The sequence below is a fragment of the Podarcis vaucheri genome (assembly GCF_965113315.1).
Source record: "Podarcis vaucheri genome assembly, chromosome: 5".
Taxonomy (NCBI): domain Eukaryota; kingdom Metazoa; phylum Chordata; class Lepidosauria; order Squamata; family Lacertidae; genus Podarcis; species Podarcis vaucheri.
In genome coordinates, this window is record NC_138763.1 from 55,453,704 (window position 1) to 55,468,709 (window position 15,006).

At 39.5% G+C, this 15,006-nt stretch overlaps 1 protein-coding gene across 2 annotated transcripts in view; it reads left to right on the forward strand.

The window, feature by feature from the left end:
• INPP5F (inositol polyphosphate-5-phosphatase F) overlaps positions 1-15,006 on the forward strand; it is a 39,368-nt gene that overhangs the window by 20,181 nt on the left and 4,181 nt on the right. For both annotated transcript variants that reach the window (XM_082222741.1, XM_082222742.1), the window contains exons 4-18: positions 49-177; positions 2,497-2,664; positions 2,858-2,914; positions 3,800-3,998; positions 5,326-5,505; positions 6,578-6,645; positions 7,751-7,875; positions 8,469-8,546; positions 10,403-10,523; positions 10,887-11,015; positions 12,335-12,452; positions 12,977-13,175; positions 14,042-14,113; positions 14,253-14,326; positions 14,772-14,900. In XM_082222741.1, the coding sequence (XP_082078867.1) occupies positions 49-177; positions 2,497-2,664; positions 2,858-2,914; positions 3,800-3,998; positions 5,326-5,505; positions 6,578-6,645; positions 7,751-7,875; positions 8,469-8,546; positions 10,403-10,523; positions 10,887-11,015; positions 12,335-12,452; positions 12,977-13,175; positions 14,042-14,113; positions 14,253-14,326; positions 14,772-14,900 (1,846 nt within the window). The remainder of the gene's footprint in view (positions 1-48; positions 178-2,496; positions 2,665-2,857; positions 2,915-3,799; positions 3,999-5,325; positions 5,506-6,577; positions 6,646-7,750; positions 7,876-8,468; positions 8,547-10,402; positions 10,524-10,886; positions 11,016-12,334; positions 12,453-12,976; positions 13,176-14,041; positions 14,114-14,252; positions 14,327-14,771; positions 14,901-15,006) is intronic.

The following is a 15,006-nucleotide window of genomic DNA, read 5'->3' on the forward strand; positions in this document are numbered from 1 at the left end:
GAATATTGTTTCTTTAAGCTTTATATTAACTTAATATTTTCTTTTCAGCTCTGTAAAAAACATCATTTTGGAATAAACAAACCAGAGAAGATTACCCAGTCTCCAGATGACTCTAAATTTCTGCTCAAGACCTTCACTCAGATTAAATCAAATGTTTCTGCTTCTAATAAAAAGAAGGTAGGGATTTCTGTGGGTTTTCAAAATGTTTTTTCCCCTTTTAGAGTGCTATAAAAACTATTTGTATGTATGTATGTATGTATTTATTTATTTATTTATTCTGTACTTTTTCCGCAAAGTAGCTTTTTATGGTTTCCTGCCCATCAAATCTGCTACTCATTCTAAATGAGTACAACAACTACCAGAAAATAAGCATCCCTGGCCTCTCTGTTTTGCATTTCACCCTGCAGGTGATATCCAGTTATGGCATCCCACTTGTGCAGTGCACTTCTGCTCCTGCAGATAGGGCTTCCTCTTCCTTTCTTTTCCAAAGCCTTTCTCTTCTCCTGTATTGTTCTTATTTATTTGACAACTTCAGCATCCATCTGTTGATGGGGCACAAAACCTTGGACATTTTTTATTTCTCTCTCCTTTGAGCATATTCAGTCCTTTACTGAGTCATATGGCATTGCAAACATTTGTCAGCATTTCAAAAACATTTCTCTTCCATTTGGCCCCATCAGCAAAACTTTGGGCCATGTTCTGCTTGTGTCCAGCTTCCACTGCTGCAGTCTTCTCCTCTGTCTAGAACAGGAGTGGGGAACCCAGCATCCCCAGACAGCATGACCAGTGCCCAGGGATAATGGGTGTTGTAGTCTGGCAACATCTGGAAGACTGCAGGTTCTCTACCTCTAGCCTAGAATTCTGCACCCACTATTCATCTTTCATCATTCATACTATGACATAGTTCCTTACAGCCTCATGTCAGCTTCCTGTCTGCTTTCATATTCAGCACAATTTCGTTCCAGCTCTTTGGCACTCATACGTCTTCATGCTCATATTCCAGTATATCCATGCCAATGACCTTTTACTCATCCCAACTCCCCCAGGCTTAGGTTTCCTTCTTGCTGGAATTGCTGTCTTCTCTTTGTTGGCAGCATTTATGCCTGTAACTTGTCCCAGCAGAACAAATATGTAATGTTCCCACTTTGTCAAAAGGACAACCGTAATGGCTAAAGCACAGCTTTCCAAACTTTTCATGTTGGTGACACACTTTTTAGACATGCATCATTTTGTGACACTGATTCAGTTTTGCATCATTTCGCAACACGCTAATGCAGTTTTACTAGCAAACCGGAGGTTAAACCCTTTTCCAGCCCCAGGAAGAGCATGGGGAGTGTTTGTGCGACACACGTACAGAGTGCAGCCAACACACTAACGTGTCTTGACACACAGTTTGGAAAGCTCTGGGTTAAAGGAACTACAGCACTTTTTGTTCATAAAGAGGCTAAAACATTTGGGACTGTTTAGTTTTGGGATGGCAGAGGGACTGAGGAAGAACATAATAAAGATTTATTAAAAATCTTGGATAGACATGAAAGTGGATAGACATTTTTCCTAAGCTGCCTCTTAGGCCTTGCCATCTGTGAAAGGTATACTCTGTACTGAACCGTTTGCTTGTTAGAAGATAAAATCTCTCTGTAGAACATGAAGTGTTTTGTAATATATGATGTGGTCTGATCTTTTTATCTCCCTCCATGCATCAAAATAGAGGAATACAGTATATTGTGTATGGCGCCTGAGCAACTTCTGCTACATTGGAAAATGGGCAGTCACGTTGATAGGGAAGGCCTATCAAATACAGTAGCACCTCTGGTTACTTTATCCTTGGGTAACGTAAACTTCAGGTTGCGAAAGCAGCAAACCCAGAAGAATTTGACCAGGTTTTGCCGTGCGCGCATGCGCAGAAGTGGTCTACTACCGCGCACATGCGTACAACAGTGATCCTCGGGTTGCGAAAACCTCTGGATCCGTCTGGAGCTCCAGAATGGAATCTCGTTCACAACCGGAGGTACCACTGTGTTCTAAATATCTCTCATGACTTGAAATCTAAAATGACATAATACCCTATACAGTGGTACCTTGGGTTACATACACTTCAGGTTACATATGCTTCAGGTTACAGACTCTGCTAAACCAGAAATAGTACCTCAGGTTAAGAACTTCGCTTCAGGATGAGAACAGAAATCGTGCTCCGGCGGCTCGGCGGCAGCAGGAGGCCCCATTAGCGAAAGTGGTGCTTCAGGTTAAGAACAGTTAAGAACGGACCTCTGGAACGAATTAAGTACTTAACCCGAGGTACCACTGTATGTATCTTCCAATCTACATGACCTGAAGAAGCAAGACCTTAAATTTGTAGTTGACTTCTATGGCTGACCCATTTGCTTGATGAGGACAAAGGTCGAAGGGTGGGCTGGAGTTTGTAAAAGTATATATTTGGATATAAAATTAGTCAAAGTAACATTTCCCCAACCAGCCTAATATTTTGCTGTTTCACAGGTTAAAGAAAGTAAAGAGAAAGAGAGACTGGAGAGGCGGCTGCTGGAAGAACTATTCAAAATGTTTATGGACTCGGATTCTTTTTATTACAGTTTGACTTATAACCTAACAAACTCTGTGCAAAGGCAAAGTGCATGTGAGAAGGCTAACTTGCCACTCTGGAGGAAGGTAAGGTTGTCTGTTGAAACATTATCAGTGTTTTGAACGAACACTTGGATTCCTATGTGCATGTATCTGATCTTATTCATTTATCTGTAAAACCAAGAATTGTTTCCTGTTGGTTTGTGTTCTGCTAAGGGTAAGTTTGCATTGTTATCTGGTTTTCGGATGGAAAATATTTACATTTTAATTTCATTTTCAGGTTGATGATAGATTTTTTTGGAACAAACACATGCTAGAAGACTTGATCAATATTGGTGTGAGTAATGTTTGCTATGAATATGTATTTTGTTTAGAACCTCTGCATAGAAGGTAGAACAAGCTGTTCTGCTTGTTTTTACTTCTTAATCAAATTGATTAGTAAGGAGATTTGTCAGGCTTCATGGGTCTCATTCTAACTTTCTGCAATATATATAATTCTATAATAAAAATGTAGAAACCTAGTGTGGAAGGGGGAAATGCATAAAATGACATATTCATCAGACCATAGGAAGAGCCTACTTGTTCAGGCCAGTGGTCAGAGGTGCCATCTTCGGAAGAACATTGAGGAGGGGTCCCACACAATGTCTTGACGTCGCTCTGTTCTTGGCTCTGTATTTGGCTTGAACAATGCAGGGCCCCCTGGAGTTGGTGCCTTTGCCAGTGGCCCATCTACTCCATCATTCTGTTGTCAAAGGGACCGATCTGATGCCTATAGGAAGCTTGCATGTAGGACCTGAGCATAAGAGCACGGTCCCCTTTTGCAGTTTCTAGCATCCAGAAGTGTGCTGCCTCTGATTATGGAGGCAGAGCATAGCCATCAAGGCCTGTAGCCATTGCTAGCTTTTACCTCCATTAATTTGCCTAAATGTATTTTAAAGCCATTCAATTTGGTGGCTATTATTACCTATTGTAGGAACGAGTGTGAAGAAGAACTTCCTTATATTCACCCTAAATCCTTCCAACAATTAGCTTCACTGGAATTTCTTGAGTTCTAGGATTACAAGAGAGGGAGGAAATATATATCCACTTTCTCCATGCCTTATAAATTTCTATCATCTCACATTTTCTCCAAACCGAAAAAGTCCCAAATGCTGCAACCTTTCTTCCTAGGGGAGTTGCTCCATCCATTTGTACTTCCTTCATTTCTTTTTTATCTTTGTAGAAATCTGAAGTGGATTTTTGGATTATCCCAGTCATCCAGGGATTTGTTCAGATTGAAGAGCTTGTAGTTAATTATAATGAAGCATCAGATGAAGAGAAAAGCAGTCCCGAAACACCACCTCAAGAGCCAGTCTGCGTGGATGATATTCACCCATGTTTTCTTGTGGCCCTTATCTCACGCCGAAGTCGCCACAGAGCTGGTAAAGTTGCTATGATACCTTTCATGCACTGTTTAATAATAGAAAAATATTGATCGGATCAAGAACTTGAAAAGGTTGCAAAGATTCTTTTTTCAAAAACTCTGTTCAGCTGATACTCCATGCCTTCTCCCACCCCCCGGATGACTGTACACCGAAAAAAGTATTGCTCTCTTTTGTTCCTTGCACCATGTATAGAGAAGTAGTGCTAGTAATCTTTATTTTGATGGGATTAAAGTTATGCATTTTTCAGATTTGCTTTCCAATTACATTGATCCTGAATTACATTGACCATGGATACCTGTCTGATTTGGGATAATGATATAAAACTACATTACTTGCATTCTTCTGTGCTAGTTTTTGTGTAAAGGGGAAAGAAAGACTTGGATCATAAGGCAAGTTAACTGCAAGGACATTCATGGGAGGAAAACTTTCCTTTCTCCTCCACACTATCCTGTGCTACCTCCAAAGCCTTTTTTGCGGGGAGCACAGGGGAAAGGAGGGGATTGGAAACTTTCCTTATGTGGACATCCTTAATAACTTAACAAAGCTATTGGCTTGGATCCTAAAGTTATCAACAATTATTTAATATGTAGAAACATACACATTTCTAATTGAATTCTCTTACTGATAACCTGTGTGGCTGGCAATAACTTTTCCAACCGCTTTGCAGGGCTTGCCATCGCCATATAAATCAGAAATGGTAATAAACACTGAGGGTGGAATTCATCATCATACTCTTCCAGTTGTTCCATCTGTGCAAGCATTGCCAGACAGAACAATCCTTCCTTTGTCCCACTGCATTGCTATTCTGGGGGTTCCCTCCCGTGAGCCAATTTCAAGGTATGAAGGGGGAGGAGTCGGGGGGGGGAAAGCCCCATTGTTCAGGTAGAAGTCCTTGCACATGACTTCTGCTGATGGGGTTTGCTAGGTAAATCCCACCTTGAATATATGCCACACCCCTGCCCCCCAAAAAAACAGGAATTAGTTTTCATAGCCCTGTGTATTCATTGTGAGGAAAATAAGCTGTTTTTAAAATAAAAACTGGCTAAATAAATTGAAATACATAAAATAAATAAACTACATAAGATTCACTGTAGTCTTCTGAATTTACAAATTGATTTCAGCCATCTAATTCCCCCCACCCCCAAATATCTGCTGTAGGACTAATTTAATCTACTGATACCAGTTTGACTTTTGATTTGACATTTTTGATCTCTTCATTCTTTTGCTATAATGGAGTAGCATTTAACAGCTGGAAATTATGCTAGCAAATACTATGTATAGGATTGCTATATCCTTCCTGAGAATTCTTTGTTATTTTTTAAAGGAATGCGTTACAAACGGAGAGGCGTTGATAAAAATGGGAATGTGGCGAATTATGTGGAGACAGAACAATTGATTCACGTCCATAACCACACCCTCTCTTTCGTTCAGACAAGAGGCTCAGTGCCTGTGTTCTGGAGTCAGGTTGGTTACAGATACAATCCCCGGCCACGACTGGACAAATGTAAGCGTTGGCACCTTATGAGTGATTTATGCTCTTACTACAGCGTTTGATAGACTTAAATATTTATAGCTATGTTTCAGGTCGTAGTAAAGTCACTTTATCCCTTCACATGTACCTGGAGTATTGTCATTGCTGTTATCCCCATACTCCAGGATATAGCAAGCTACTGCTTGCATTATTTGACACTCAATTGGCAGAGGGACAGTTCCCAAAGGGACAAGTGCCACTTGGATGTGTTGTGTGAACACTGTAAACCAAACTTTTTTGAGTTCTTAAGGGTGGCAGGGGAACAGTGATGTTCCAGGTACACATAAAGAAGGGTATTAATTTAATAACGTAAACCTACAACCCTTTGTTTGACATCCTTCTATGGAAGCAACCACTCTGCAAACTAAATTCCTTATGGCATCTTGAAACTTGCACAGATCACTTTATATGGAATCAGATCAAAAGCCTGAAAGTCTTGAACGTGGCTGTTAAGTTAGATCAGCTGAGAGCATGCTACTTGTAAATTCATAATCAAGATGAGAATGCCAGAGACTGAACCTGAGTTGTATTCTGCCGCAGAATGTTGCTTTACCACCCCTTCCCCATAAAGCACAGCTTTTCAAGCAAAGTAGAGATGAAATCACATTCTTGCATTCACTTGACATTTGAGGATGATAATACTTAAAATAGTGCTGAGTTTCAGTTTAAGTATTTCCAAGTGTATTAGAAAGGTACATCTCCCCAGGGGTTTCTTATAGTGAATTAGATGCACCTGTTCATTTAACCTGGTAGTGAAGATGGTTGGGATAATAGCAAGCTGCAGCATTAGATGGGATATCAGGCTGCAGTTCTGTTCTAGAGTGGTACTGAACTGGAAGAAAGAGTTCCCTATGGAAATATGTTCTGGAATTCATTTATTCTCCAAAATTGCCCACATTCGTCTCTTAGCGGTAATTTTCTCTTTCCTATGAATTGCTTTCCACAGACTCCTCCATGCATGTAATTCCAACGTGGCCCTGTTAGAATACTTTAAATGTGCCCATTTCATCCCCCAAGCTTCCTTAAAAATGTATTTTTTTTGCAGGTGAAAAAGAAACTGTTCCATATTTCCGTGCACATTTTGAAGAACAGTTGAAAATTTATACAAAACAGGTGGGTTTCCAAATTATTACAAGATCATATATTAAAAGTTTGGAACTATTGTAATGGTGATGTATATCTTTTAACTTCTGAAGAATAGACCTAAATGGTCGCATTTCATATTGAAAGCTGTTCCTGTTGATGATGATGATGATGATGATAATAATAATAATAATAATAATAATAATAATAATAATACTCCGTCCATCTTGTTGGGTTTCGCCAGCCACTCTGGGTGGCTTCCAACAAAATATTAAAATACAGTAGTTTGTCAAACATTAAAAGCTTCCCTAAGCCTTCAGATATCTTCTAAAAATCTGGTAGTTGTTGTTCTGTTTGACATCTGATGGGAGTGCATTCCACAGGGTGGATGCCACTACTGAGAAGGCCCTCCGCCTGGTTCCCTGTAACTTAGCTTCTCGCAGTTCCAACCATTGGAACAACAGTTACAGTGGTGCCTTGCAAGACGAAATTAATCCGTTCCGCGAGTCTCTTCGTCTTGTGGTTTTTTCGTCTTGCGAAGCACGGCTATTAGCGGCTTAGCGGCTATTAACGGCTTAGCGGCTTAGCGGCTATTAATGGCTTAGCGGCTTTAAGAAAAAGGAAACAAACTCACAAGAACTCGCAAGACGTTTCGTCTTGCGAAGCAAGCCCATAGGGAAATTCGTCTTGCGGAACGACTCAAAAAACGGAAAACTCTTTCGTTTTGCGAGGCATTCATCTTGCGAGGTACCACTGTACAACCATATAAGGTGACATGCTTAGGACCAAACAGCAGCTGTATGCCAGAGAGCATCCCAACTATTGTTGCTGCCTTGGCAGGTCTCTGCGCATTTGTGTATGTGAACTCTTTTTATCCTAATCCTGAATGTTGGAGAACTAGGAGAAAAGTAACTTTTCCACCATAATTAGCCCATAATGTTGGATTACATGTAATTAATTGATGGCACTCTAAAGGACACAGTTTCTGAGGGAGCTTCTAGCACTTATTGAGAAAGCACACAGCAGTCACCTATAACTTCTCCTAGACTACACATATTTGCCCCTTGTGCATACTTGTTAGATTTCATTTGTCTTATGTACTTGTTTGCATTTTTATTTTGATAACTTTTAACAGATTATCATTAACTTGGTGGACCAAGCTGGACGAGAAAAAATTATTGGTGATTCTTATCTTAAACAAGTTTTAATGTACAACAATCCAAGTCTTACATACGTTTCATTTGACTTCCATGAACACTGGTAAGTCTGTCAAAATGTCTTATAGCAATTTAATACAAAAATGCTAAATCATTCCATTCCATTACATGTTTCTTGTAAGCTGGTATAGTATGGCAGGTGTTTTCCAGAGCTAAGTTGTGCCTCTGAATGTTTTCAACATCTTTGTAAAGTGTCATTTTGAAATACTGTCTTTATAAAAATGTTAGGTGAGTATTTTCTTGTATGTGTTCATACATACTGATGTCAGAGAGTGAATCAGGATTTTGGGCATGTGCATAGCTATTCAAGTTGATTTGTCTGTGACAGATATTAGAAAATGCTTTTTAAAAATCTCCATAAGGATTATTTTTCCCCCAGATTTTGTTTGATATAAAATATACTCTCTAAGAGTAAAAATTCTGTGGACTTTTTAATCTTACTCTTCAAACAATGACCTGCACAATTCCTTATCTGCATCCCCCATGGTCGTATTAAATTATGTGTTATTTTTAATACACCTATGTAGAATTGTACTGACCATTATTATATAAGCATCTCTCGGATGAATTTCCATGTTCTTGTGTTGAAAAAAAGAAAAAGAAACCAGTAAATTGTATTTTCTTTGTACCTTTTAGTCGTGGAATGAAGTTTGAAAATGTTCAAACATTGACAGATGCCATTTCGGACATAATCACTGATGTGAAGTGGTGCTGGTTAGTATTAGCATGTTAATTTCACTCTGAAACAGAAAATAAATTTTACATAAATGATTGCATGCCACTTGCCCCCTTGTAATGATACACACGTTGCTTGATAGGGTAGATTATTCTGGCCGGTGATTTACAAGTGGTCCAAGATGAGCTTGTATATCCCTCGAAGTACCCAGTATACACTTTGGCAGTTCTTCTGGGCCGGCTGCTAACTGGGAATGCTTGGTTAGTAGACGTGGCCAGGGTGCTTTTTACCAACTTATGTTCACAACTGGTGTACAAGTCTGTTTGGAGAGGATAAGACTTTTCTCAGTTATCATTGCACCCAGTGATGCCCAGGCTGGATTACAGTAATGCATTCCATTTGGGCTGCATTTAAATACAGTTTGGAAATCTGGCTGCCCAAGTAATGATGGGGGTCAGGTGATCAGATCAAATGGAACCTATATTTCACCAGTTGCTGGTGCATTTCTATCCTATTTGAAAGTGCAGGTCCTAATAACCTTTGAATGGTGTGGAACTAAGTAGCCCACACTTTTCAGCAGCTGAAGCCTTATTTATGTCTCTGCCAGGAGAAAAATTTAGCTTGAAGGCATACAGGACAGAAATTTTGTCAGTGGTCACCAGTATGGAACATACTGCCAATTAGAGAATGTCAGGACTCCATTGCTGCAGGCCTGAAGTCTTCTTTGTTCTTTGTCACATTTTCTTAAATGGGTTTTATTCAGCTGCTGAATTAAATAGTTCTTAACCATAATTACTGAACTGGATATTTAGGCATAATTACTGAGCTTGGGTTCATCAGCGGTTATTTTAGTTACTGTTTGGATGTTTTTGTTACTCATGTTATATATTTTATGGGAAGTTTCCTTAGAAGGCTTTTGACTCTTAAAGGCAGCATATAATAGTGTTAATAAAATTAATTAGGAGAGTTTTTGACAGTATTTAAAGCTCAGGTTAATAAAACGATGGCATCTCATCAGTGATAATACAGTTACCTCACACAGAATGGGTAATGTTTAGGTGCCCTTTTTGAAGGACAAGAAATTAGTTTCTTGAGAGTAATGTTCTTTGTTTCCCCTGTCATGGGTGGGGAAGCTTTTTGGCTCCATGGTCCATATCCTTAATGGGATTTCTGTTTGAAGACAGCAAACACTGCTTTTTGCAAGCATCGTGACAATCAAGAGAAACCCTGCTTCTTGCAGCTCCACTAAAAGGGGGCTTCTCTAGTGAGCAGTGATATGTCCTGCAGTGCGCCTGTAAGAAGTGAAGCGATACTTGTAAAATACTGGGTGTAGTTTCTCTTCTCCCCTATTCTTCTCTCATCTCAAGCCACCCTGTCCAGACCATGAGTCAGCCTTCCTCAGGAAATAGGGGAGAAGGGGAAAGAAAGCATGCTGTTTGCAATGGCCTCTAGTTATGAGAAGAGAAGGAGAAGAGGGCCTAAAGCTGAACTAGTCCCCTCAGGCTGGACAAGGGAGAACACAGGAGAACTGAAGGAGCCAGGTGCAAGACCAGCAGAAGGGAAGAGGGGAGGGAGTTTCAGACAGCCCTTGCCACACTTGTTTGAACTGAGGAGGATTTAACCCCTGCTCATCAGCTGATGAGCAGGGATTAAATCCCACTACTTTGACTGTGCAGGCACTCAGACGATGCAGAATTTAATCCCGCCATCCCACCCATCATCCGGATGGGTGGGGGTGGTTTAGGGAAAATGAAATTGTGGACCAGATTGGATCCCCTGTAGATGAGCATTATGGATTAGTCACTTCCAGTAAGAGTATATTTTTTTTCTACACCAAGGGATGTAGGATCTTTTCACTTTAAGCTTTCTAATATTTTTCTTCACTTTTTGCAAGGGTGGACCAAGCTGGAGTGATTTGTAAGCAGGAAGGGATTTTCCGAGTTAACTGTATGGATTGCCTGGATCGAACCAACGTTGTCCAAGCTGCCGTGGCCCGTATAGTTATGGAACAGCAGGTACTGCAACTTCAGTTTTCAAAAACCTTGATTAATGAGAACTATGTGAAATATAGTCAATTAGACTAGTAGGGAATGTGTGCATAGTCTATTCATACTTAAATTGCTTCAGAATAATTCTTCTAATGTGAAGCATGATCTTAGTGGAGAACAGTAGTTGTTACCCTTGCCATGGTTGCACAAGTAATATACGCAAATTCAAATTTTTGTTTGCTGTTTGGAGAACAAGGTTTCAGTGGTTAACAGACAAATGGAATAAACTTGCTTTCTGTAGCTTCAGAAGAAAGATAACAGCCCTACACTCCTAGAGTAAAAAAAGACGAAAGAATGGCATTTAGTAATAACAATGAAATTAAATTCCAGTTGAAGAAGTTGGGTGTGATGCCACCGGAACAACCACTGCCAATGAAATGCAATCGGATCTACCAGATTATATGGGCTAACAATGGCGATGCCATAAGCAGACAATATGCTGGAACAGCAGCTTTAAAGGTAAAAACATTTCACTTCAAGTAAAAATAACTCTTAGGGTAATCCTTTTCAGTTTTGTTAATTGAACTTATAACAGGAATAGTCTACAAGGTTTATGCAGGAGCTTATTGTTTTGGTTTAACACATCACATCTTTCTTAATGTACAGGACTTCTGCTGATTGGGCTGCTTAGGTGAATCCCGTCCATAGATTTCACTGTTCTACAGTTAATACTGTAGATCAGGGGTTCTCAAACTTTCTACCGATGTGGCCAGCTAGAGACAGCTGAAAATTGCTGAGGCTCAGCAGTCAAAAAAACCGCAGTATAGGGACAGAGCCTGTCACAATACAGTGGCAGATTGAGGCAGAGTTTGGAATTAATCAGATGGCAGTTCCAGGCATTTTCTAGTGATCCAGTCGATCTTTGAAATTGCTAAATTCTTTATTACAGCATTTTCTTTGTAGGAAAAAATTCCATAGCTCAGCTTTCCTCCAGCTAATTACAGGCATTTGCTCTTGAGGTACCATGAGTCAGCCTTCCCGTGTAAGGCAGAATTTGTTGATCCAGAGGGGTCTAAGTAGAAAGGTATTTCCCCTTCCCACCCACACAGGAATCTAAACATATTTTTACCTGTCTCCGGTGATTTCTTTTGCTATCCTCCCTTCACATTTAGTTTGCTTGCTATTCACCACCCACACAGCTGCCTGTCTCATTCAGCCCTGCTCCCTGATCTTCTTAGGTTCTCTCTTCTCCTATAAGAGCTTTCCTCCATTATCCTCTTTTCTCTTTCCAGTTTGTTTAACAATAATTATGATAATAAATTATTAACCTTTTATCTTAAAAGTTTCCTGCAACACCTCTTCTGGCTTTCCCCCTCCCTCAGAAACCTTCCATTCCTCTTCCCCCATCTCCATTGAACTTCTGTGTCTCCCAATCACTGTTACTCAGCATGCGAAGAGTTGCTGATGTTGGCATTGATCCAACCAAAAGGCTGTGGAACAGCTAGTGGGGTGGGATAGGCAAGTGAGGAGGGATTGTGCAGACTGAAACACTGAGGCCCACCTGAAAGCGATTCCTGGCCCACTTTTTGAGAAACCCCAATACAGACCTTGTGTTTAGAATCTGCAGATATGTTTTATAGAAAAGGGACATATTTCAAATGGTGACTCTTAAATAAGTGTGATTTAAACATACAGGAGTACTTTAAAAAAAATGAGATATAACTCTCTGCTTCTGAAAGATGCGTTTCTTAAAGCAGTTGAAAGTTAATGTTACTTAAGATGCCTCTCATATGAATATCCAATGCACTGAGTATTCAAAGATGTGTTTTGTGCAATAGGGTGATTTCACAAGAACTGGTGAAAGGAAGCTGGCAGGAGTCATGAAAGATGGTGTTAACTCTGCAAATAGATACTACTTAAACCGCTTCAGGGATGCTTATAGGCAGGCAGTCATTGGTAAGATAGTTTCAGTCAATTTCCATACTGAATAATTGTCTACTATGTATCTGTTGAATTTTCTTTTCATGTTGGTTTCTTTGAAATGTTAAAGGTGTTTGGGTCTGTGTTTTCTACTACTAAAAAGTTCAAAACATTGTTTTGTGTATTTTTAAAAGTATGAACAAGACTGACTCATTTTAGCTGAGCTTTCTAGAAGTTTTGGCAATAAAACTCGCCATTTGTAATCAGTGATTTTTTTTTTAAATACTTCAGTCTTGAATCATGGTGGAAAAGGCAGGGAAGACGCATAGTGAAATCCACTTGTCTCCTAAAGATAATGAAGGCATGCCCCTTGTAACTTGAGCATTGCTTAGGTCTTGGTTAAGAATTTCAAAATACCTAAATCCCAAGAGTCAGAGGTATAGCTTAATCAAAGCAGTCCATTTAGTAACTTACCACCAGCTTTATTCCTGTTATGCATTGATATTGTTATACATTCATTATGCATTCAGTGTTTTTTGTTTTGTTTTGTGTGTGTCTAGATTTAATGCAGGGCATTCCTGTGACAGAGGATCTTTATTCCATATTCACAAAAGAGAAAGAACATGAAGCACTGCATAAGGAGAACTTGAGAAGTCATCAGGAACTGATTAGCCAGTTATTGCAAAGTTACATGAAGTTACTATTACCAGATGATGAAAAATTCCATGGTGGTTGGGCACTTATTGACTGTGACCCAAGGTATGCAGAATGTTCTATGGTTACATAGATCTTAAAGTACCATGGCATCTTTCACAGTGACCAAATGTGTAATGAGGTGGTGGAGGGATACAGTGGGGACTGGGGAAGAGGTGAGCCTTAATTGTTTTTCAAGTAATTAGAGGCCATATTTTCTGATTGTGCTCAACCTCTGGTACATACCCTCCTAACAACAACAATTTATTATTTATATGCCACCCATCTGACTGGTTTACCTCAGCCACTCTGGGTGACTTCCAACAAATTAAAACACCAAACATTAAAAACTTCCCTATATAGGGCTGCCTTCAAATGTCTTCTAAAAGTCAGAATGTTGCTTATTTCCTCCGCAAGGTGGGCATAGAAGGCCCTCTGCCTGTTCCCCTGTAACCTCACTTCTTACATTGAGGGAGCTTCTGCTTCTGTCATTATTCTGTATGTTTTGTTTTAAATTGGTTTGCTGCATTTATTGTATTTTCTGACTTGGAGCTCCCCTGGGAACTTGTTTTGAAAGTGGGGAAAAATCACTATAATAAATGCTGCCATGGTAATATCTAAAACTAGCCATGTGGGTGGTTGGATCATTCAGGATGTTACCACACCTATGCTACAACTCCCTGAGGGTGTTACTATGGTACCTCAGAACAGTAATTTATTTTGAAATATACAGCAAAACAAAATTTTGAAGAAGAGAAGGATTTCTAGGTTTTATTGACAAAGTATACGAAGCAAGGCATTAGTAAACATGGTTGTTGTTGTTATTACTAATGATTGACTCCATACTAGTTGCAGGGTATAAAAGGCTTCAGAAAAGTGCTGTGAAATTTTCATGTCATCCTGTGTAAAATACTCTGTTCATTTTTGTTTAGCCTTGCGGATGCTACTCATAAAGATGTGGATGTTCTCCTTCTGCTTTCTAACTCAGCATACTATGTAGCCTAGTAAGTAAGATTCTTTCTACTTTACACATTGAAAACAAAGATATCAGAACATCTTTGCTACTTTTTATTGCATTGTAATAGGATTCAGGTGTGATTCAATCCAGATCTAACTCTGGGCATTGATGTCTTTTTGGTCTAGTTATGATGATGAAGTAGATAAAGTAAATCAGTACCAAAGGCTGAGCCTTGAAGATTTGGAAAGAATAGAAATAGGTAAGTCGTCAAAGTTGTTGCATTTTTGCTGTTCTCTCCTCATTTCCTGCCTAAACTTAAGGTATTTGTCACAATCATTGAAAACACATGAATGAATAACAGTCTCTTCTATATATTGAGCATTCAGGATTTGCTACATTTATATGCCCCCACATGTTGTCAACATTAGCAATGCAAGAGGCGCAATACAAAAGGCAAAACAAGCAAATCCATTGTACCAACTATGTCCTTATATGTAATGCACTTACATAATAGAACAGCAGAGGAACATTCTAGGAGGGCAGTTGATCTCAGCTAAGTCAGCAGAGGGTGGTCTCACTGTTACACTTCTCCCAGTGATGTAATAAATTAGAATGGCTGCTTAGGAAAAGAGCTGAAAGGTTCAGAGGTGTTATTTAGAAAGTTATGTTCTTTATTTCTAAAAATATTCATGCTTTTTGTAAAGGTCCCGAACCAACTCTCTTTGGGAAGCCCAAGTTCTCGTGCATGAGGCTCCATTATAAATACAAAGACACAAGTGGATATTTCCATACTCTTAGAGCGGTGGTGCGCAACCCTGAAGAGGATGGAAAAGGTAACACACTTCTACAAAGATTTTAGAAGAGAGGTAAACCACTTTTCCCAAGTCTGAGAACTGCATATAGAAAGTAGAGCTAAACAATTGAGTTGAATTAAACAAA